At 37.2% G+C, this 24,552-nt stretch overlaps 1 protein-coding gene across 1 annotated transcript in view; it reads right to left on the bottom strand.

The window, feature by feature from the left end:
- The window catches only part of ROBO2 (roundabout guidance receptor 2), a gene marked incomplete at both ends in the record, with an annotated part of 468,927 nt that overhangs the window by 120,414 nt on the left and 323,961 nt on the right, over window positions 1-24,552 (bottom strand). Inside the window, 2 exons of the mRNA XM_084291813.1 lie at window positions 111-238; window positions 15,346-15,484. Of these exons, the coding sequence (XP_084147939.1) occupies window positions 111-238; window positions 15,346-15,484 (267 nt within the window). The remainder of the gene's footprint in view (window positions 1-110; window positions 239-15,345; window positions 15,485-24,552) is intronic.

Raw genomic sequence — 24,552 nt, 5'->3', positions numbered from 1 at the left:
GCAAAGGATGTGCGAAACCCAAACAAAAGCCCTGTAAGGATGTGGCCCATTATGACAGAAAGCAATTGATCCATACAGGTCACAGGCTCTCTCTCCACAGGAACACTCACCTCGCACAGTAAGGGTAGCAGAGGCTTCCACTTTTCCGACTCGATTCTCTGCAATGCATGTGTAGGTTCCTTCATCTGTGCTCATAGCCTTCTTAATGCGCAGAGTGTAGTCATCTTTGATGTCATACCTGTGTTACAAAAAAAAAAAAAAAAAAAAAGAATGAAAACGTATTCTGTAGCCAACAGAAATGAACAAAAACTCTCACCTGGAATATGCCAGTCTGAATCTATCTTGGATCCAACTTCCCAACTTTGGAAGATAAATTATTATCTAGCATTAGATAATTCCACCAAGCATTAATCTTCATGACATTTTTATTGCACTCTGCATTAGTTAGAAACTTTACATAAAATTAGTATTGCTATGTTCACTCAGTATTAGGGCTTTATTAATAATATCTTTCACTTTGTCCTTGATCTAGAGCAATATGATAAAATTAAGCTATCAGACATCAGTTTTCAATACATGACAGCTCAGGTTTATCATGCCTATATGAGTGAGCTACATGTTTTACCTTTGGCTGATTTGGAATTTTTCCTTTACAGTTTTTCTCTAGAGCAGCAACCCCTTAGGCATACTGGTAGGATCTGACACTATAATATTATAAACAATAAAAATATATTTAAGCTCTAGAATGTGACATTTATTGAAGAGGCACATTAAAGAAGATTTATCAATTTCACAGAAATACTACAGAGTGATTCATTTAGTGGACTATAACATTTTATCTTCCTTAAAATAAATTCAAAACATTTCAATTATGCTTTGTCCTTTTCTTTGTTTCTACTGGTGTGAAAATTCTAAAACTATGAGGATATATAAAATTTGAAATAATACAAAACACTTCAGCAGGCAGTGAACATTCATTCAGAAGAGTAACTCAGTCAAGAAAAATAGGAAAATATTCACAGTTAAATTGTTATCAGCCGGCAGAAGTTTAACAAACTATTTTAGGCTCTGATGCAAAACTCGTTAAAGTCAACTGAAGACTTTAACTTGTAAGAAATTTCTTTGGCTCCTGAATCGGGAAAACATCATAGATACTCAGCATGGATATTTTACTCTTGAAATACTCTCTTGTAAAATTATTCTCAATGATATTTTTTCTATACATAAGCTCCTGATACCTTAATTAAGTCACCTTGAACCAAGAGTTAGCTTCAGATTCTCATGCATTAAATAGCAAAAGAGGCACATGAGACTAAAGAAAGATCTAGACCTCATGAGATGTCAGTACTCTAATGGTATAGATGCTCACTAACTTTAGAAAAACTAATTTACCTTCTCTTTGTTATATAGCAAAGACCCCGCAAGCTTGTTCAGAGAACATGTTGAAATGATAAAGAAGAGCACACTTATATGTTTTGATGAGTAAGAATTTAATGCTATTACATACAGAAATGTTGTGAGGCTCCGTCTATGAGTATTGTTTAAATGTTTTGGGAACTTCAAATATATACATTACATGCATCGCTATTGGCTCCTTTATTATAGATCTGTAGCGAGGGTACTGTACTAACAGACTTAAAAGAATCTTAACTCAAAGGATCATATATGTTGAAACATTTAAAGTTCCGTTATGTCTAAGTAAAGCCCACAACATTAATTACAGTATTACTAGTAAAGTAATTCCAAGAATAAAGACAAATCAAGACATCTTTTTACATTCATCACAACACAATTCAGCTTCATTCTATATTCACTAGGTCTATTCATTAGCAAAAAATGAATTAAAGAAGAACAAATTGTGGCTAACTGTTCTGTCAGAGAAAAACATAAACACAGATCATATCCATTTCATTAGGAGTTACACTTAATTGTATGTAAATGTTGCTAGTCAGATTTAACTGATAAGAGATATACAAAGGGGAAAAATAACTAGGTGCCATGGCATTCTACTGAATTTTTTAGGGACCATTTTTGCTAGTGTAATACCATTGAGGGGCAAAAATAGTTATGATAACAGAGAGCTTTATACACGTTTTCTGGATCAGTACAGAGCTATTGCAAATACACATTCCAAAACCATATGCAGCTGAGGCACATTTCTTCTCAACTGTTCACAGATTAGGTAGTTTTGCATGCTGTGCTGCACTAGTCAATGGCAAAGAGAATCAATTTTTCCATAATAGAGAAAAGGCAAATGGTCTCCCTTAAAAATCTCAAGAATATGACAACAGTATCCCAAAACAATGGAGCGGTTATTTGTCTTTGGCGACCGCAGAGTTACAGACAAAAGAAAACACTCATTTTCTTGACACAAGGCCAGCACTAGGGGGACCGAAAACATGAAGTTGTATTCGGCTCCTGTAAGATGATAAAACTAAGATAAGCTGTAATGTAAATATGGGTTGGATACAGGAATCACGATTATAAAGCTGGGGAAAAATTAGCCACTTATTTTGTTACACTGACTTTTTTTTTTTTTTTTTTTGAAGATAAATACCATCCCTGTGGTTGACTTACCGCTGCTGAGATAAAACCAGACAGGCAGCAGGGCTGGATCTGACTGGCTGGCTGCTCAAAATGGGATGCAGGCAGCCTGGGACAGGGCCCTACAGTCTGCTGTGGGCTGCAGCTGACTCGCTCTTCATCTCACTGGCGTGCTGGTGCCGGCATGCCAGCCAGCTGCCTTGGAGGCTTCAGCAGTCTTTATGCTTGCACCTGCCAATCATGCAAATTGTGCAAAGGCTGCTGGGGGAAAGAGCCAGCTGCATGGCATGCCAGGACGCAGAGTGAGAGCACAGCCATAATCTCCCACTTGGGTCAAGAAATGGAGGAAGGAGTAAACATGTCACTGTCATGGCCCAGTTACCAATCACTTCAAGGAGTGGCCCAGCTCTCCCTGTCTGTTTCTCCAACAAGGACATGCTGGGTTTTTGGACCACCCTGGCAGAACATGCTGTCTAGCATATATAGATGGGCCCATGGGATGTTATAACCATCTGCTGTCCTGAAGTATTGATATGCTGCCCCTCAGTCATCTGTTCCACCTACTCTGTCCCCAGAAGTCACCACGGTTCAGTGAAGAGCTTTGACAGGCAGGAAGGAGAAAGGAAGAAAACTGGTTTTCAGCTTTAGCTGATCCACAGCAGCACAAGGAACTTGTGTGAGAAAGGGACTGTGAAGCAAGTTGTGAAGGCTGAATGTGCTTGTATCCTTTCAGTTTCTCAAGCAACGGCCTGTGAAGTCTTGAATAGTGCCTGGTGACCTCTTGATCCAAGAGCTTCATATGCCCGCAACAAGTTTCCTCCTAGGTTTCTGGAGAAGATCACTCTCACCTGGATCACTTCCAAGCTGACACTTGGGAACCAGGCTCAGGGCCTCTCTGACTGCCAATACCAGTCACAGACAGAGGTTGATGATGGAGTGGCAGAAAACCAGGCTGTACTGGTTACGCAGGTCCTTAACTTTGCTGGTGTGCTAAGAAGGCATTGCCTTCAAAATACGTGCAGCATCAAGAAACACCTTCCAACGTATTACCCAAATATTGCTGACTCCTAGCCAAGTAATGCCAACTTTCAACACAAAATGTAGGGTGTCAGACATGGGCTTCATATGTTTATGGCCATCTAATTGGTTACGAATACTTCCCTTTGTTAAACATTTGGAGGTGCTTACCCTTTCAGTTTAGCTTAAACTTCAGCCATCTGACTAAGCTGGAAGAGGTCTTTTAAACAGTTAGTCAGCTTGTGTGGGGATAAAACCCAGCCACTTTTGGGCATCGTGTTACATAACTTGTGTTGTACATGTCCTAGCTCCAGTAGGTCTGTCTTTAATTACCCAGGAAAGAAGGGAGGCAGGGGACTGCGAAGGAAGAGGCAAACAGAAACAACAAGCAGATGAGGAAACACTGCTGGTGAGGAAATTCTAATAGAAATTGGGTGATTTTGAGTGAAATCTGGCAGTCTCTGGCACATATGAATGCACTCATTGTTGCTAGTTTTGATTAATGACAGTTGTACAATAGTGTGCTGACAGTCACTGCCATACAGACACTTTTTTTTTTCTTTTTTCTTTTTTTTTCTTTTCTTTTTTTTTTTTTTTTTATATGAAACACTGCTGAAAATGCAACCCAATCAGATTTGGCCCCTGAACAACATGTGCTATCATCGCTGTACCGTGAATTGAGATTGATTGGTAACCAGCTGTGACAAAGTGGGAAAAAGGGCCTTGTCTTTTTCAAGAAAAGAAAAGAAAAATAAAATATCCTGAATCGTATCAAAACCATTACCATCTGCTCAACCAAATAACAAATAAAACAAAACACATTAACTATTTTTAAGTATCACAAATTAATGTACTAAGGTTAGATTCATACATTGGCTTAAGTATCTAAGAATAATCTTGAATTATATTGTTTTTGTTGCAGTTAGCAGTTCTTGATTTTTTTTCTTTTCTTTTCCTTTTTTTTTTTCCTCCCACCCTCTCACCCCCCCATATTCAAAAGTGTATCTGTCCCTATTCAGCCACCAATCTTCCATGGTTATTAAATAAAAAAAAATGAGAGAGAGAAACAGAGAGAATAAGAAAATTTACTGAAGTTGAAGAGATTTAGTGGTATGTTTGCTGCATTTAATATATATTCTGCTACTTCATAGAATAACCCTTAGATATCCAGATTTTCAAAAATGTGCATGCAGCTATGCATAAAAATATGTTTCTTTGTCTTTCGTATGCACAGGTAGAGCAGCTGCGTCTGCATCTGCAGTCATTACATTCCTAGATATCCAAGTAGGTCTAACTAGTGAGGATGCAGATGCTTCAACTGTGCATTTTAAAGTTGTAACAATGCATTACATGTTCACTAAATTCAACAAAACCAACTCAAAAAGATGTCCTTCCTGCTAAAGGGAAATTGCAAAACTCACATCTTAATTGCTGTAAACTCATGATGTTGGCATCAAAAAATTACATCAATTCATACCAGGCACCTATTTTCTTTTCAATATTACTCTACTGTAAATATATATATATATATAAACGTGATATGTAGGTTTTGTAGGCTTTCCATTTATTGTTTATTTCTTATAGAAAGGGCACAAAAATTACTTTGCTCTGTTTTCTTTTGCCTGTTTGCCAGGCAATTTTGCAACACACGCACACAAAGCTTGAAGATTACTCACAACATCAATGATTAGGGAGCCCAAATAGAGAGATGCTACCAGCCAATAAACAGAGTAAACAGGAGGTAGTTAAGGAGGCTTAAGCTTCTGTCTCCACTTCTCTTTTGTGGTGCTAGCACTTCACTTCCCAGCATAGTGCCACAGCTTTCCACTGGCTCCTGGACTGTCCGTGCCAGTTGGAAGGAGCCAGAGGGAAACTTCAGTGAAGATGGAAGCATGGAAGCGTGAGTCCCTTACCTGCTTCGGCCTTGTGTGGTCCAGGAGCAGACAGGAGATCCACCACTCCCACCAGGGATGTATCCACCCCTACTACCAGCTCCCTTACACAAACTGTTTCTTTTTCACTTACAGCCCATGCACAAGCCTATGTGAGTGACAGAGGGAAAGATAAGTATGTCTCTCCTTTTTGTTCCCTAGAAAACCCTGATTAGTGATAGAGAGTGCAAGAATGCATAGATTTGTGTGTACTGGTGTCTCAAATTGTTCTCTTGTATGCCTGCAATCAAGGCTGCTTCTTGCTGGGTGGCTCTAAGATGCAGCTGAAGGCTACAATAAACTGTCCTACCAGGGAGCTATCTCCAGAGTGAGGGACAAGGCAGCTGTCACTCACGGGCACATGTGCAAATCCCCATTTATTCCTTGCCTATGCCATTCATACCAGAGAAAGGTACAATGCAATGCAACGTCACCTGGAATTTCTTAGTGTGAGGTGTGTATACAAGCAGTTATGGAAAATGGTTTACTGGCCTTACATCAACAAGCCAGAAAAAGAGCTAAGTTATACAGGTTACTGTACACTATTTATTCTTAAAATATACTGACAGCAGGTTCTGCTTTAGTCCAAAATCTTTTATGAGTTGTTACCAACAGATTCTTTATAATTTTTTATGGTTGACACTCTCAATTGCAATAATACAGAACAGAGAACCACACTGCAATATGCCTTAAGTGAAGATACTCGACAAAATGGCCTAAATCTCATAAAAGATGTATGCAACGGTTACAGTAACTGTGCCAACATTGTGAAACCATTCCCATGACAAGAAAATCATGTTTTCCAACTTCTCTGGAAGCATTAAGCTATGCAGCACTGCTCTTACAAACACACATATATGAGTGCACATAGCTAGTACTTCTAAAAATCAGCTGCCGTGAGCTCTGAAAAGACCCAAGAAAGAAAAAATGGGACGGCTTTTTCATTCCCATTAAAATAATTTGAAAACGTAGAAACGTAGAAGTTCAGAATAAAACGTATGTTTTGTTCTGAAGATGTTTCTCAGTAAACACTATGAAAACCGATAGAGGCTCTTTTCTGCCTTTACATCTCTGCTTGCACAGAGAATTACCACATGTTAATTACCCAAAATGGGCTTCTGATTTGATTTGAGTTCCAGACAGATCTCCACATTTCAAACACTGGAAACTCAGTGCAAGTATGAGCTAAGAGACCATGTAATAACTTGGCATGGAGGCCTATCCTCCTGTCACCAGAAGTAGTCCTTTACCTCACATGTGAGATGCATTTGTCAGGCACTTGGGGAGATTTGTATTATTAATGCCTATATCATAAATTTATCTATCAGAAAAACACTCTTGATTCACAGGGTTATCTGGTCAGCACATCATTGACATTAATTTTAAGGAAATTAGTTTTATGGAAAAACAGTATTTTGTTTTTCCTTAAGATAAGGACTGTGTTCCAGTCATTGCAAGTATCCTTTTGTCTATTTCTATTATTTAAAAAAAAAAAAAAAAAGGAAAGGATACTGTAAGGACTGGGACACTGTAAGAAGATCTGAGCCAAACTGACATTTTGCTCTCACTAAATATGGTTATCTGATTTTGTTATTTTTACTTTTTAATATGAGTACATAGATTACAAGTAGTTTGAAACAACCAGTTTGTGTTGGCCTGTTATTAGTTGCCTTAAGCATGATGAATGATTATGGTAAACTTGTCAGAGAACTAACTGAAATATTTTTAATCTGTATTTTGAATTAGTAACCAACCATGAAGTGGTAAAGATGAAGTCATGTTAATGCTTTAATGAAAGTGCCTTCTACATTACAGTTGAGCCAGAAAACATATTCTTAAAAAGCATGTTTTTTGCTAATGTAGGACTTAACAACAGCAATTGTTCTTAAAGATAAAACTTTAATCTTTCATTGTTTTCACTGCCAGTTTTTTGTTTTGTTTTGTTTTTAACTGAGATGATGACTTTTGTACCCCATTCAGGGATAAAATGTACATAAAGCAGAAGAAATCTCTCTGAGCCAACCATTCCAATGGCATCAACAATGCTGTGGTCACAGCTCTTGAATCTTATTCTCACTTGAGCATAACAACCAGCTTGCCTTTCCTGAATGTTTCACAGAAAAACTGCACGGCTAACTATCTTTACTTTTTCATTCTGTAATTTTAATAGTCAATGAACTGATTATTTGAGTGAAATTCTACACCAAGTTTTCTTGGGTCTCCTTCTGCAAGAGCATTTATTTCCCGCAATCTTTCATGACTGGAAAATTCTGAGAAATCCATGTTTGAGGCTGGTATTAAATTTCCCTTCAGAACTCTGCTAGTGACTCCATTAATCTTCAGACGTAACAATTTTAGGACATTAGACAACAGGGAATAAAAACTATCCTCTTGTGGCAATCCTATTTTAGATGCACTGCCAGTGATCACTTTGCACATCACCAATGGCTCATACAGCATAAAGAGAAAACACATAGGCAGGACTGGTAGTTGACACGTTCCTTTAAGGCTGTTGTCCATGGAGTTGTAAAGCTATTTTCCCAACCCTGACCCTTATGTAAGCAACTGGAGACTGTTTTCATGCATCTGCAAACAGACTGCCTGAAACAATAGCTCTTCTTCAGCTCTGTGGTGAGACCTGACACTTAACATGAAGCCAATTTAAATGTCAGTGCTATTAACCATTTCTCTGCTGTTCAGTCCAGCACAGACACACATCAAACACTTCTGCTCACAGCATTTAATATTTCATGCAAATTGAACAGTGGATAGCTACTGGGTTCGATGACAGACTTCTGGGGATGGGATGATTCATCTACAGGGTGTTATTCAATACCATGCCTTGAGGGACTTTAATAATTATTATTACTTTAATAATTTAATAGTCAAAAAACAATCTGATTTACACTTTCACTTGGCCATGTATTCCTCCAAAAACCATAAGGAATATTTTTCCACTTGCAGATTGGGAAGGAGTCGCTGATGAGTAAAATACCTACCAGAGAACAGGATTGGTTATCAAACCAAAAGAACCAACAGTAGGGTACATCAACTTGATGCTACCTACATACAGAAAACTAAAGCAACCCCTGCTTCCCTTTTACTGCTCATCATCTCTCTCTCTCTAAATGATACCTCTGGCTTTACAGAAGTTTCCACAAATGGTTCAATATAACAACTAAAACCACACTTTCATTGCATGCTGCTGAAATCTGCCTGTTCCAGTAGGCTATGTGGACTCTCTACAAGTTGTATTACAGCTTGCCATGTGCTGTATTAAGCCCAAGATAACAACGTCCTCTGTGAACCACCTCTACTCCCTTCAGATGTATGTAAGAATACAAATAACGTATTAAACCTCTTTCTTTCACTGTCTCCTTTCAACAAGCTATTAAGAACAGCCAATCTTCTCCCCTATACTCCTCATGAAGGGAGTTAATCTCTCCTTGATGCCTAGCTTCGGAAACAAAAGATGGACATGCAAATCATACTGGATCTACCCAGAGGTAATGAATAGTACACATAATATAGCTAATATGAAAAACATCCTTTTTTTTTTCCTGACCCTTTATTTAAAACTGTTAATTGTTATTAATTGCAACAGAAATTTGCTGATGTAACCAAAGATTATATCCATTACGGTACTAAAACACACTCTTTAATTAATTTTCAATACACATTAGACTGAATTTTGTTACATTCTGCATGGAGATTAACTCAACCAAAGCACACAGTGCTGTGGTGTTATTAACTCATATTTCATTGAAAGGTCATTCTCCCCTTGGTTGTGTCTAGAGGAGGCTGTAGTTAAATACCTCACTATCCCATCCACAGAATATAAATAGAATTATGTAGAACTGCGTTTACACACAGAACCCATAGTTCCATCGTTTCTTAAAAATTACCATTTCTCTGGCTTACCTTATCTTGAGATCATGAAGAAACACAAATGCAGAACACCTCTAGCAATCATGCCCTTTCTGGATATTCCCTTAAAAATCTAACTTTTCTGAATTGATGGGGTAAGTTTTGCTGTAAATAGCATTTAAATTTGTTTTAAAGATTTGTACCTGGGAAGACTATGACATTTTTAAAATTTCATCTCTCACCCCTAGGTTCAAGCCCACAAGAATTCATGGAGGAAAGCACAGAAATGACAGCACTTTGTGAAAACGCATGCCTATCAGAAGCGACAGACAGAATTTCTGAGCAGCCTGTATGTGTGCAAGTATTCCTCAGGCACAAGAGGCTGGTTTTAAAAACACAGCAAGACTAACTTACCTACAAAGACTTTTGATGGAGCTAACACATATAAGTTAAGTCTAAATACACAACTGTAGTTAAGGTTAAGCGTTAGGGCCTGTCACAGCAATTAAAGTGCTCAGCAAATAATGACAATCCTTTTCTGCACTTAAATATATGTATAATTTTCAAAACCAAAAAAGTGCATTTTCCCAAATTATTTTAAGGAACATTCTTAATTTTTAGTGAGTAAGGAAGCTTACTGTGCTGTTTATGATTTTCACTACTGTGTATCACTGCTCTGTCTCATTTAATAACCTGCAATCTTGTAACACTTAGCAATACACTCTGTGTAAACTACACACCGTTTTCCTTCTGAAGTATCACTCTTGATTTTTCTGCCTACACTCTCCCGTTGTGTGGGCGGCACATAAAACAAATACCTCTTCCTGCTGGTGCAGTTGCCACTTTTCATTTCTAATATAATTTTCATCTAATCAGACAATGCCTGTAAATGCAACTTACAATAGCAGGTTGTAATTTCATTAAAGATGTATTTACTGAGCTAAGCCAGCTGTTCTGGGCTGGAATGCATAAAAAGACCCAAGTGATTGCTCAGTCATTTTTAAGGCAACTGAAAAATACATTTGCTGAGCTAACCTCACTCTCCTAAAGAGCTGGCACTGCTAGCTTCTTCTGTGCAGTTATTATCGTGCGTCACAAATTTTAACTTGTAATTGAAAATCTCCCAACTTCTTCTTCTTCAAAAAAAAAAAAAAAAGGAAAGAAAAAATAAAATATCCGTATTACTTGCTATGTAATTACAGACTATGCAGCTGCTCTCTTCGGCTCTGCTAGAAAATTTAAAGGCATGAAACACTGTACAAACCTTATTCAAATTTTATTAAATTGCTAGTCATAGATATGCCACTCTCACATTGGAGCCTCTCAAATAATATCAGTTTCTTCCTGTTACCAGGACTAAAAAACAGATGGATCAAGAGTTGATTGAGGCCATATTGAGTTCCTCACAACACAGGAGACCATCAGACTCTTAGCAGGAAAGTATAATTTCTATTTCTGCCAAGCAGACATCAAAGGAAAGCTACCTGAACATGTGGTTGGAAAAAGACTTCAATGTGTAAAAATGATTTTTCTTTATTTCTAAGTATTTCCTGATTTTTCTGCATAGCCACAATTGCCTGAGTTGCTTTAGTACATTTTTTTTTGCCATTTCCTTGTGTCACTTATAATGAAAAGAAACTCTATTCATGAAGTAGCGAACTTAGTATTTCAGCCAAAAGCACAAGACTGGTGACCCCACAATATCCTGTTCACCTCCAGTAGTTTGACATGAGTCATACATGATTAACTATTCCCCTAGCTTTTGTGCACTGGGGAAGCTGTGGTGTGATGTTGAATTTTTTGAGTAATTAAAATAAAATATACACCATGTGCCTCTATCCTTGATTCACAATGCATTTTGGTCTTGGATCACTGATTCAAAATGGACAGCTTCTAGAAAAAAGCTTTACATAGCCCAGATTTCACAATGTACTTTGGTTTTGCCTGTTGGTACAGTATCAGCATTTTCTATAGCATGCTTTTCATTTGCTGGGATTGGTTTAGGGCCTAAAAAGAATTTTCAAATCTGAAGAATCACATTAATTCATTATTAAACCTATATATATAGGTTATAGCTTATATATAAGCTATATATATATAAGCTTATATATATATATAAGCTATGAAAGCACTTATGCATAATTCACAACAGTTTCCACCTGGTGGAAACAGTGCTCCTTCTATTGCTTTCTTAATTCCTGCCCAAAGATATAAAAAAAAGCTTCATGATTTATACAGAAGTCTCTGAAATGTCAAGGTCAGGTCTACAGGAATTTGGAAAAGTTACATCCTTTGAATGTTAGCGAGACCTTTTTTCACGGGCATTTTGACAATGTGCACTATAAGAGCAACCTAAGTTCTTAAATTCAAAATATAGACTGTTGTAGTAGTTTTAGATCATTAATTCAAAACAGCAAAAATGTGGACTGAAGACTTTCACATGCAAAATAAACTTCTGCCCATCTGTTCTCACTTTTAAAGCATGATTGTTCCTAAATTTCTGGGTAATTATAAGGACAATTAAACAAAATAGCCACATTAAGACTTTTTATTATTTTCATATTTTCAAACACTTATTTTTTTAGAAGTCTTCCCTCCCCTCCCCCCCCGCCCCCCCATTCTAACTGCAACTGGAAATGTTTACAGTTCATCAGGGACTTTTATAATTAAAACTATAATAGCCTGAAATTATTTTCCAATTATTACTCAACACACCAATTGGTGGAGCAATACTGTTTATATTCGTCACCAGAAATCACTGTGATTACTTTTCTCTTTGCTTTCACACGTAAAAAAGCTAAAAGAAAGTAAGATGGAAAAACAGAGAAGGATTTCTGAAAGACTATGGATCTAGTATCAGTCATTCTGGCATTCACTAGAAGCAAATTACAGAAACAAAATGCATGCAAAAAATGATAATTTAGTTTATCCCACTTCACTATCACTGGCCTAGACATTTTTGAAAGTTGAACTAACAACAGAAAAATTCAATAATTTGCAATACTTGTTGAAACAGATACCTACTATAATCACTTTGTAAACTAGGGATGTGGTCTAAAGGAAATTATTGGAAAACAACAACAACAAAATACAGACAGATGTGCAAAGAACATCATTAGCTGTGGAAACAGGAAATTGGCACTGAAAGCTATAAGACAAATAGCTGTACAGATCTGCTCAGAAAAAGGGATTTATTTACGCAGAAAGAATAACAAAGGGTATTCCTTAAGGATTTCACAATCCACTGTAGATGTTAAAATGCTTAAAATACAGGAGTTCTGGAGATGAAAGCTACTTTCTATTTTAACCTCAAAAAAAGAAAATCTTGTATTTCTTCAAGAAGGAAAAATTAGGAATACTCTTCTCAGTTTATAAAATGGTCACATTTTCATTTTTCTCTTCCATTCATTCGAACTACACCCAGGTAAAGTTCTTTGCTTGCATTAAAAAAAAAAAATCAAGAAAAACAATACCTTTTCTTTCACATATCCCAAGTTTACCCTCCTTCATTAAACAACATGGTTTGGAAATCTCCACTCTTTGAATACGTAGGATTCTGCTTACATATACTCTTATGCAATATGATATATTTTGAAAAATAAAACATACAGTCCTGATCACCGGAGGTATTTGCTTTTAAAGTACAGATGTTGGACTCGACTAGATGATCACAACCCATATCGTTCAGGTCATGGTGGTAACCTTCAGCAGCAGCACTGCCACTGGGACAGCAGCAGTGGCAATCCTCTACCACCCGAGGTGGTCTTCAGCATGGGACCCCTCAACTTTGCCCGTTCCTCACTGTGATGTTCTGAGAAGCCAATATAACTTAAGACATACCCTCCATTTCTATCTTAAGATGCCAAACCACAGTAAATTAAATGTGTAAATGCAGTGTAAAAACACTGCTGAACACTGTGAATAGTTTCTGAGCCTGAAGTTGAGTATCATCAGAGTGTATCTGATGAACCTGCCCTTCGCTTAGTTAAAAGCATAGTAAACTCTCCCATTTCCTGTTACATTTCTTCTTTCCTAGAAAGACATCATGAATGAAGAGAAGCTACCTCAAAACACACAGTACTTAAGTTTTTCCACAATAAAATAGATAAAAAAGGAATATAAAGCCATTAAAAAAAAAAAAAAACCGCAATGTGCAAGCTTATCAAAGGCACTGTCAATTCATCAGTTCTGCCTACGAGACCTAGAAGACATGATTTAAACAACAGAAGCAGCACAATAGTTGGACTAAATCACAGCAGCAAAATGCATTTACTATGGGATACTTTGCAATGCATAGTTAAATAGCAAGGAAAAATTCATCTTGCCATCCAAAAGACTGCTCTTCAAAATAATATTCTACACATTACATACGTACATATCTACCTAAATAATTAGGTAAAAAAAACTATGTCAAATTTAATTTAAGTTGCAAGGAGAGATTATTTTAAAATGTATGTACATTTATATGTATCTCTTCTGTTAAAACAGAAATGTTTTTGTCTTTTTCTAGAATATACATCATTACATTAATACATACACTAATATATTCAATTAAATAATTGCATATTCACTTAAGACATCTTATAGAGTTGAGGATGTGGAATCTAAAACAGGTATTCTCCAATTTGATATTTTTTTTTATTTTATTAAAGATTTAGATGTTGAGAAACAAGTGACGTTAACCTTAGACATAATGATGACTGCACACTGCGTGATTCCAAGGAATTTTGCCATCATTTCTCATGAATTTGTATGTGACACTAAATGCCATATTTAGCAACTGGATGAAGACTGCCAGACAACAGTCTTACCACATTTTACCATGTTGGGGTGAAAACGTAAGGCTGTGATTAAGAAAGAAGGCCACAACGTCTAACTTGTTTTACTTAGGCCCAGTCTAGTAGTGTGTTCACAGCACACTTAATATACTCTGACAGCATCAAGCTAGTCACACAAACAACATTGCAGTTGCTCTTTTTTTTTTTTTTTTTTTTTTTTGTGATCATGATTGGAGAAGCAGAAATAATATTGGCAACCAGCCTACACAGGATAAATGCAGTGTTTAAAGCACTTGTTTGAAGAAGAAAATATCTAGATGTTCTCCTTTTCTTCAAATTATATCTGCCACATCCAAGGAAACAACACTGATGGAAAACAACAATCAAGCACAGTGGGAAAAAAGCAGCACTCTTCACATATTCTCTTTAATTTAAAAACACTGTGCAAACAATGAATCAGGAGTCACAGGGTCAAAAGAGAAGACAGGTTATGGAGACTTGGATTCTCATTCCTGTTCCCAAACCTATTTCTGTTTTAAGATATTTTAATCTAAAAATGGTTCAGCATCAAACATAGGAAGAGTTCTGGAAAGCAAGGACCAAACTCTGTTCTGCTAGCTGAAAGGAGCCAAGGTAATTTAATGTTGTTTTGTAAGACACACTCTCATACCCTGATCACTCTGGAACTTGTTCCAGATTAAATGAATCTTTCTTGAACACAAATGCCCTGTTCCAGATTTCATCTTTATTTTCTGTTTCTGATAGTTTATTTCTTTTGCTTTTTCCAGAGGAAGATTTCTTTCTGAGACCCAACTGACATTAGCAAAGGAGCCAAAAAAGCCCTGCCTCCAACCCACCCCGTAAATGTGACAGAGAAGCTCTGGGCTCTCCAGCCAAACTTTCTCTCTTTCGGTATCACCACACATTGAAGGCTATTACCACTGGTACAGTCCCTAAAACATCTTTATTTTTCTCCAGCAATGCAGTGAATTGAATCTGTTGACATCTACACATCAATTTTCTTCCTCTCACAGGAATCCACAAGCTGGACAGCCCAGCTGAGTGGACTTCCCTACTCAGCTGGCTCTGGAACACAGTTTGTATTGCCAAAGACCAGAAACACAGGAAATAAATCTAGCTGGGAGTGGTTCCAGGGTCATTCAACAGCGGCAATTTGAAAGCACTGGGAACACGAACGCTACTCTCACCTTCCTCTCGGCGGGTCTGCGTCATCTTTCTTCCAGCGGACAGTCGGTTGTGGGTCCCCCTGCACCTGGCACCGGAAATCCACGGCCTCCTCCTCCAGCACCACTTGGTTAATCGGCCGCCTGAGAAACGTGGGCCGCTCTAGAAAAGAGACATCAGAATTCCTCAGTGAGTCGCAGGGCTGACATGAAAACTTTTGACTTCTCAGCATCTTTTTCTTTACCAACTCACGGAAGGCGGAAAGGAGGGCTGAGCTCCACGAATTCAGACAAGTGGAACTGATGATGTGCATCAGCAGCCAGGACAACGACAGCTGGGCTGGAGATGCAGCGACTGTCACGTCTGGCCCTCACGTAAAAGCTAAGTGCCACCAGCATGAAGCACGTGCTAGCCCCAACTGCCTGCCTGTCACACCACCGGGGACGTCTTCAAGACCGTGCCCTTCCGCGTGAATGTTTTGGCTGTGCACTGCTGCACGCACGGAGTGTGATTTAAGAGCTGCTGTCTGCTCTAGCAATATACGAGCTGCCAGCGGAGACAGCCCGCCTTCGGCAATAATCAATACCTGGATGCTTCGGAGGAAAACGTAAACTCTGTGTTATGCAGCTCAGCTGATCGAGGGCTATTGTACCAAGGTCAAATCTTCCCTGATCCCCATCACTAACTTCACCACAGAAAACTAAATTAAGGTTTGAATAATCAGTTCTGTTTACCCTTGTTATGTTAGCCTGCACAGCTACAAATATAATTAATCATCATAATGTTGCACAGGCCTGCTTGAAATCCAGATGCAGAGCCACAATCTGATCTCAGTTACACTGGTACAAACTCAGAGTACCGGTAATTTCATTTGAAAGGATGTCACCGGGGTTAGTTTCCAAGTTGCCTTTGGATTGCATAAATTTGGTTCTGTCCTCTTCCAGCCATACTGCACTTTCACTGTCATAAATTATTTATACCAGAGACAAACCATTATAAGACTGGGTTTATATGAAGCACTATTTCCACTCAAGACAGCGATTTATTACACAGGCATTTAAAACCGGTTACACACTATGTTTCACATTTCATTCTCAGCAACTTGAGGGCTATGATGTCACTTAGAAAATTATTCAAAATTCACACAAATTTAAGCAGTACGAGATTCTGACTCAGGCAGTTTGTCTTGATAACAACAGAGATGAGTTTATAGGCTTGATATCCATATTTAATATATGAAAATTTAAACAAACAAACAAACAAACAAAACAACAACCAAAAAAAAAAAAGAAAAAAACATTAAAAGAACATTAATAAGATTGCAAAATCGAGTGTGCAGCACCTAAGTGCCAGAAGTGTCAGAATTCAGTCTGTCTGCATGCCCTTTCATCATTCCCTTTCTGTTTATGCCTTATGGGACTGGTTGCAATTACATGATCACAAACTATTTCTTCCCCAAACATCTCCAGATTGTTGGTATTCATTTAATGAGCAGGTGTTTAATATTTTGCTTTAGTTGTACTGTTTAGTGGGTGGCCTCCTGTCATACTTCTCAAATCTCACTTCAAAGACAGAATTATTAATTTCCTCACAATCTCCATTACACCTATCTTAATGCTTCATAAACAATTCACCTACTTTCATAGCCCCTCTCTGAGGTGTGATGGAGATCTAAGAAAGAAAGGTAAAAAAAAAAGCAAAAAACACCTGCTAAATCTTCATGCCCAACTTGAGACACAAAACTGCCAACATATTTTTTCATGAGAATTCAGCATGAATTTTGTATGCTTGAAGCTCAGTTTCCATTGAATTCAGTTACAGCTGATAAAATGTTTACCACTCTCACAAATCAGAATATTAAGTCAGAAAATAAAGAACACAAAGCTAACTGTTAATAAATATTTATGAGAGTGACACAATATCACATAGGAATTACATGATACTACCAGAGGTACCTATTGGCAGAGAAAAATGTATTTTGTCAGCAGAAGAATTGACACATTCAAGGATCAACAGCACTTTTCCAGGTGCTAAAGATAATAACAAGTCTAAGGGATGGACTTCTTTTCCCCATTTCTCCCAAGCCATTGCTGTTCTCTCACTTTTCATTGTTTTTCTACACGCTGTGCTGGCAGGTTGCAGTAGCATTTGGGCAAGTAAATGCAGTTCTGGTCTCCCTCTGCCCCTTGAAGTCCAGTCTTCACTCCCTGTCTCAAGCCTGTGTACCAGCCAGCCGTATACATTCTTTGTTACAGCTCCTTGCCCTGAGTGTGCCCCACCAGATTTTTCCTTCCCTGAGCATGCAGTCTCCTGATCCTTCCCAATCCCAGCTAGGCTTGCACCTACCCTGACCTTGTGTCTTGTCTAGCCTGTGAGAATGCCTCATGTCCACCTCTGGGCCAGCTACTAGCTGTGCCAGCTCTTTCCAGCTGCAGCCTGCTTCTTCAGCCCGTCTCCTCCTAGCCCAAGAACATTGCCATTCACAGCCTCAACCCAGGAAATGTGCAAGTCTGGTCTCCCTTCCAAATACATGTATTCATGCCTCTAACTTCTTTGTGCATTTTAGCAAACTGATGTAATTTTATATTACATATTTGAACTACACTTGAGTTGGAGCTTCTTTGTGCCATCCAGATACAGCCCATCCAGAGTATTAATACAAGAAAAATTGGTTGAAGTAACCAGACATCATTGCAGGAGACCGACAGCAATGCTAGACTGCACTGGAGGAAAACCGCTGCTCAGAACTATACTCTACTCGGTCTCTCAGGAGTATGAGTTTACTTATTTATTTCAAGAGGTGCATAATTGGCTAAGCTTAGTGAAAATTATTTGGGAAGGCAAAAAATTACATATCTGGTATAGTAGCAATGATTTTCCATCGAATTCTAGGTTCTTGTTATTCAGTATGAGGAACCTACTTGCATTTCTCAGGACAAAAAGATTCCTTCCTTTCTCTCCTTCAAATCCTTCCCCATATTCATCCAATTATCCTTTTACCTCCCAACTACAAGAACTTCAATATTTGTAGAAAATAATGAACAAATTTAACAATTAAAACAAAACAAAACAAAACAAACAAACAAAAAACAGGTAAATCAGACATCAAGCATGCAAAATTTTTGATAAAGTCATTTTAGTTTGACAAACATTAAAACAGGATAAAGTAACAAAAGTGGTAGTTGTTGGCCTTAATGCTAAGCAATGCACTTGGCCTGTCTGTAAATGTGTGGATCTAAAAGGGAATATCTTAATTAAACTTGTAAGTTTGCAGCAGTATCTTATCCAGAACTTCTCACCTAAAAGAGCATAGCTCAATGCCTCCTCTGAGCTCACAAACAACACATTCTATATTTTGGAATTTATTTTTCAAGAGATGATCTTTAGCCAAGAGATTTAGATTCAGATCAGCATCCTTATAGGTGATTTAGAAGCCCCGGTCCATTCACTTTGAACTTTAATAAATCTGCATGTGCCAGTATGTTTGCTTGGTCTGCATACAAAAATTATCTCAGACCCTCCTTACAAAAGCTGCCTGTAAACAACTAAGAAATAAATATATTCATGTTTATGAAATTGCTATTTGTGGCTGTAAATGGTTCTCTACAGGAGATAATAAAATAAATTCCTATCACATTTTGAGGAGAACCCAGCTGATGAGACAGTAAATGGCTGAAAGATCATTAGGTAAATTACTTGATTCCAGACCAAGACAATCTAGGAGCATATATATGTTTGTTTCAGATCAGCTTCTCAAATTGTGTATTTTCCAAAACAGTTACATATTTGCAAGAAAATAGATAGCTATGGAAGTATGGACCACAGTTATCAAGGACATACAAATAACAATAAATGCTATTTCCATTTTTTCATCTCTGCATTTTGTACAGTGTGAATCCGGAAGGAGTAAGTTCTCTTTAATGTTGTTTCCTGGATTTGTATCGCTTAGACAACCCCTTGAATATGTCCAATAGCTAATTATACAGCAATAAAGTGATCAGAGGGAATGCCATTGCCAATGCAATTAACATTCTTTATGTGAGATTAACTGGATTTGAGTCACCTGCATAACTTGCTTACAATGTTAATCTCTCAGGAGACAGAGTTTGCCTGAGCGTGCTAAATAGAGAAGATTTCTTTGCACAGCCAGGTCAAATACAGTTTCAGAGCCAAACCTAAGAAAATATCCTGTGACTTTTTTTTTCTTTTTAAATGATTCAACCACAAATAAAGCCTTGTGGTGTAATTAAATATTGTTACTCTGTCAACAGCATTCAGAACACAATATATTTGAGAAACAAAAGGGTAATAAATTAAAATCATGGACATATAAAATTTTTAATATAGTTACTTTATAAGTTTTCTCTGAGTAAATAAAATACCTACTTCCCAGGCTTTCACTGATGAATATTAAAAATCTTTGAAGAGAACTATAAAATAGGTCATGGTTATATGTCATGTCAACCAGTTGTACTATTACTGGGTTGACCTTTATAACTTCAGAATAAACTCTGCATGCAGTTATAAAAGGGGATTGTTAATGCAATCTGGGCACACACCTACAGTATGTTGCAGTGCCTGAGATAGGCACTACAAGAAAATCACAGGACTGATCCAAGCCAGAAATATAAGAAAACCCTTCCTTGCTTTGGGTGCTGACAGAAGTAAACCCCTGAACTCAATTTTTCCTCTATTTAACAATTGGTCTGTGTATCACACTCTATTAGAGAGATTCGGATGACCCTCAGATGTATTATTGCCCTTTCTCTGTTCCTCAAAAAGTTAGACAGCCATATATGGGACCTCAATCTAATTAAAATGATCCTAACTGCCTTAATATATTTTGTCTGCTGAGGCAACTGCTAGAGTGAAGGATTTGATGGTCCCCATAATGTGGAGACTCAATCTGATTTAGAACTGTTTTCTCCTTGTTGGCTGGGAGAAGGCATCATTTTTTAAAAATGTTCTTCTGATCTAAAAAGAAGCATTCAAACACAAGTTAGAAGGATGAGTTTTGGGAGGTATTTAATAGCAAATAGTTTTTTTAAAAAGAGTTTCTTTTCACCTTAGTGTTCTGATGCAAAGGAAAAAAGAAACATTAGGTGATAAGAAGTAAGTTTCATTTCAGAATGCTGTCAAAACTGTAGCTATTTCATTACCTGCATCATGAGCTGGATAAAGTAAAGCTGTCTGTCAAAAATGAAGATGAGGAAGGAGACAGCATACAGGACGCTGGCCAAATAAATGAAAATATAGTTGCAAAAGCAGATATTTTACTATTTAAAGACATTCTTCTACTTCCTATTTTCAGGCACATTTTATTGTTTTGTTTGAGAAATAAGGAGATGTGTAGATATTGCACACTTCTGCAGACATTGCACAGTACTAACAAAATGCAGTAAGTTTGCACAGTGAATGCACGGAGAAACATGCAAATGAACTAGACTGATTTTTATCAAACGTTAGTGTTTTCTTCATATTGTATCTATCTACCGTGGTTTTAATTTCAGGAACAGTTTCTACTGAGTATGAAGAACAGACTTCGGAGAGCAATCAGACCCTTTTTCACAGTTGGATCATCCTATTTCAATTTGTTAGTACCCACAGACAGCAAATATTGCAAAGCCACAATGATTCTTTACAAACTACCACAAGTACACTGCAAGTGGGAAGTATAAGGTTTTGAAGAAAAATAGAAGGACTTTTGATCAGAGGGACAAAATAGGGAATGTCAACCTCTCTGTCTTAAACTGTGAATGTACACCCTGATTTAGGCATTTTTTCTGGCTGGGAAATCTTCTGGGACTGATTTGCAAGATATGATGGGACTAGACTCTCTGCTACGGCCTTCCATATAGTCAGAATTCTCGGAAGAAAAATGAGGTACAATGTCTTCATTAAGGGGTTTTTGGATTTCTTTCTATAACATCATGTCATCACAGTATATTCTTGCTGGAACTATGGTATCTCTTTCAGCCTGACAATATCACAAAAACATCAAACACAAATACTTCTTCGAGCATCAGAAGAAAATACCTCTTCATCCCACAGGACCTTATTAGCTGAAGAAAGGTTCAGGCACCAAAGCTAAAATCAAAGATTAATCCAAAACAATCTTTATTATGCCTGAATTGACATATCTTTTAAGACATTTTTGTACTCTTATTAGTTATACTTTACATTCTTTTGAGGCTCTTCTAAATATATCTCAATCTTTTTCCACTGCCTGGTGCCAGCCTCTTGAAGTCGATATATTAAGGCTTTCATTGATTTCACTGAGCTTCAGAATCAATATACAAGATACACCTTTGTACATTCTCTCCAAACATAACATTTAAAGTCCAAAGGAACAAAAAGGAGTCTGAAAGAGTTAAACCATCTTGAAAATTTGTTTGGTTACACTGCAATAGTGTGACAAAATTATAAAACGTTAACAGTTATTCCTTTTATTTTATTTCTGGCTCCACATTATGTATTTACAAACCAAGCTTTCTTATGAATTGAAATGGAACTGTTTCTGCTTTGCATCTTGCCTGATTTTTGTTCAGTCAAAGGCTATGAGCCCAAACACAAAGCTGCTTAATTTGTATCATGCTTCTGAATTGGCATTTAGAATATGTGTCCATAATAATAAAATACTGTGCTGTCTCTTTTGGGGAATGTTAGGATTGATGGATTAGTTCTTAACTTTACTTAAAGGCCACCTCAGGCTCTGAGGTACTCGGTCTTCTTGATTTACTCCAAGATAACACCTCGAAGCCTCAAAAAGACAATAACTACCAGTAGTGTTTGAAGGAGAGCACTAACAAAATCTCATGCAATCGTTGTCAATATTCAAAACGTAGGAATAATTTTGGGAAGCACTGATTACATAATCAATTTTATTTATGATATTTTACTGAGAAAATTTTGGATTTCACAAAATTTCTGCTTGTTGAAGAATCATGACTTGGGAACAAAAGAAATGTAATCTGCACAGATGCTAACAGTAGGCTTGAGCATCCTCATTCTGGGTGAGTGCCTCAGTGTTGAAAACTATGTTTCCTATGTAGATGGGGTTGGAAGAAAATGGCTTGCTTTGTGAGGGCTCTACAGGTGTCATTCACAAAGATCTCTCAGCAAATGTTATTGAATGGGTACCCATCTGAGTAAATACATTCTACATAAGGGAAACTCTCATTTTCTCTTCCCATTTCTTTCCAAGGGTTTTATTGCACTTTTTATTTTATTTTATTTTACTTTTTACTCAGGAAAGGTGTAATCTTTCAGGCTAGGCTTCCATGCTGTTCCCATTAGGCCACCAGTTACCACCACACTGACTCAGTTTTTCCACAGGCCATGCCCTGAGCTAAATTTACTGCACAAGCCAGAGACTTGTCACAAGTGACATGCAGAAATTAACTTCAAGTATTACAGAAAAACTTTCAGAGCCAAAAGTAACAAGTGGCTGATTCCTGGAAAGGCTTGAGAACTAGTGTGAAACGGCTCCATTTCCTACAGAGGAGTGTGTTTTTTAAGGCTGCTTTCACAGTATGAAAAGGGTTTTCTGTGTTTGTTATTCAGAAAAACATTAGGAACATTAATAATCAGCTAAATAATACACCTTCCTCTCCAGAATCAGCACCAGCTGTAGGCTTACCAGCCACATTATTACAGTTTCTAAGCCTTTTAGCTAATATTTCAATTTTAAATATAAAACCTATTTTCAAATATGTTCAAAACAGTTGAAGTTGGGCTCTTGAATAATAATGTAAGCATTATGATATTTTTAATATATGTTTCTCAACATTTGCACTACTTGCACGTTTCCCAAAACTGTGATTCATATTATTATGAATGCACAGGAAGGCTGTGGACTTAACAGATGATGTGTTTTTGACTGTGTCCAGTGAAGTCAATCTGAACATGCACAACCAATCTGATGTTTCCCAGAGTTGCTGGATTTATTGGATTTATTGTGTATGCTTAGATTGATTGGACTGTCCAGTAGATGCATTACTTCCTGTAAACATCACGGATAATGCTCTCCAGTGCACTGTGTACTCACACACCCACACACGCACACAGGAGCTGGTGCTTGTACCCCAGGAAAGGAGTGTAACTGTTCTGCTGGTGGAAGGCAAAGCTGAGCCACCTTTAGATGGCCACCCAAGAATTTTAGATAGGAAGATACACATATGGAAAGGGAATTTTAAATACAGTTTTTATTTAAATAGACTAACACAGTAATGAAGAATTAAAACTTCTAATTTAATTTATAGCTGATTTTGTTCCTTATTTGCAAATTAGACTTCAACTGTATTATATGAGTTTTAACAAATTTTTAACAAATTCTTTTCTTAAGGATTTCTTAAGGCTTCGTAGTTTAGGACTGCAATCTGCTTGCTATGCACAGGGAGTAATAACAGAGATTATCAGTATTTAAACTGATGAAGAAGATACATCATGTCTCTTTAACATCTGTATAAAGGCACAACCTCAACAGGACATAAAGGACATAAATTGATGGAGATTCCTTTCTGTTTTTTTTTTTTATTATTTTTGTTTGTTTGTTTTTAAGGTATATTAGTTCTTTTTTTAAGTCATGTGCTTCCACAAATAGATAACAAAATAAGTAGAGTGGAAGCCTTCACAGCCAGAGAGCACCAAATCCTCAGTCACTCACAGATCTTGTCAAGCAGAAACTTTTCTGCATCTTTTGTGAATACCACAATGTGTCTTTTACAGTGGACAAACAAATATTGAACTGCACATACATGCAAACACAGTAGTATTTGTGATCGGGTTTTCCAGTGCACTATATTAAGCAGAAAGTAAACAAATTAAGAGCACCTGCCTTACAAAGTAGTTCAGGATACCTACGGAAAATCTTACTAGAATTACAAGTAGTCTTGTTTGAAATGTCAGTATTTTATCAAGGAGGAAGCATTAGTGATATTTCTTTCTCTTTTGTATGTATGTATTTATAGCAATGAGTTTTTTTTTTCCTTATTGATTTTCTCTTGTTTGCTCAAGACCTCATGACTGATTCCTACAGAACCACAGCTAATGGTAAATAGAAATGTCATGACTACAGGATGTACCACAGCAGGATTTAATGGCTTTGCTTCTTATCCAGTTGTTAGCAGGATGGATCCAGCCTACAATCAGTATTATTCTATTTTTGCTCTAGGCCCTCACATATCCATTTCTGATTCATTCAGCAACACTAGAAACCAAAATAATGCCCT

This window comes from Netta rufina, assembly GCF_964035555.1.
Source record: "Netta rufina genome assembly, chromosome: 1".
In the NCBI taxonomy this organism is placed as follows: domain Eukaryota; kingdom Metazoa; phylum Chordata; class Aves; order Anseriformes; family Anatidae; genus Netta; species Netta rufina.
This window is presented reverse-complemented; position numbering and strand designations above follow the sequence as displayed.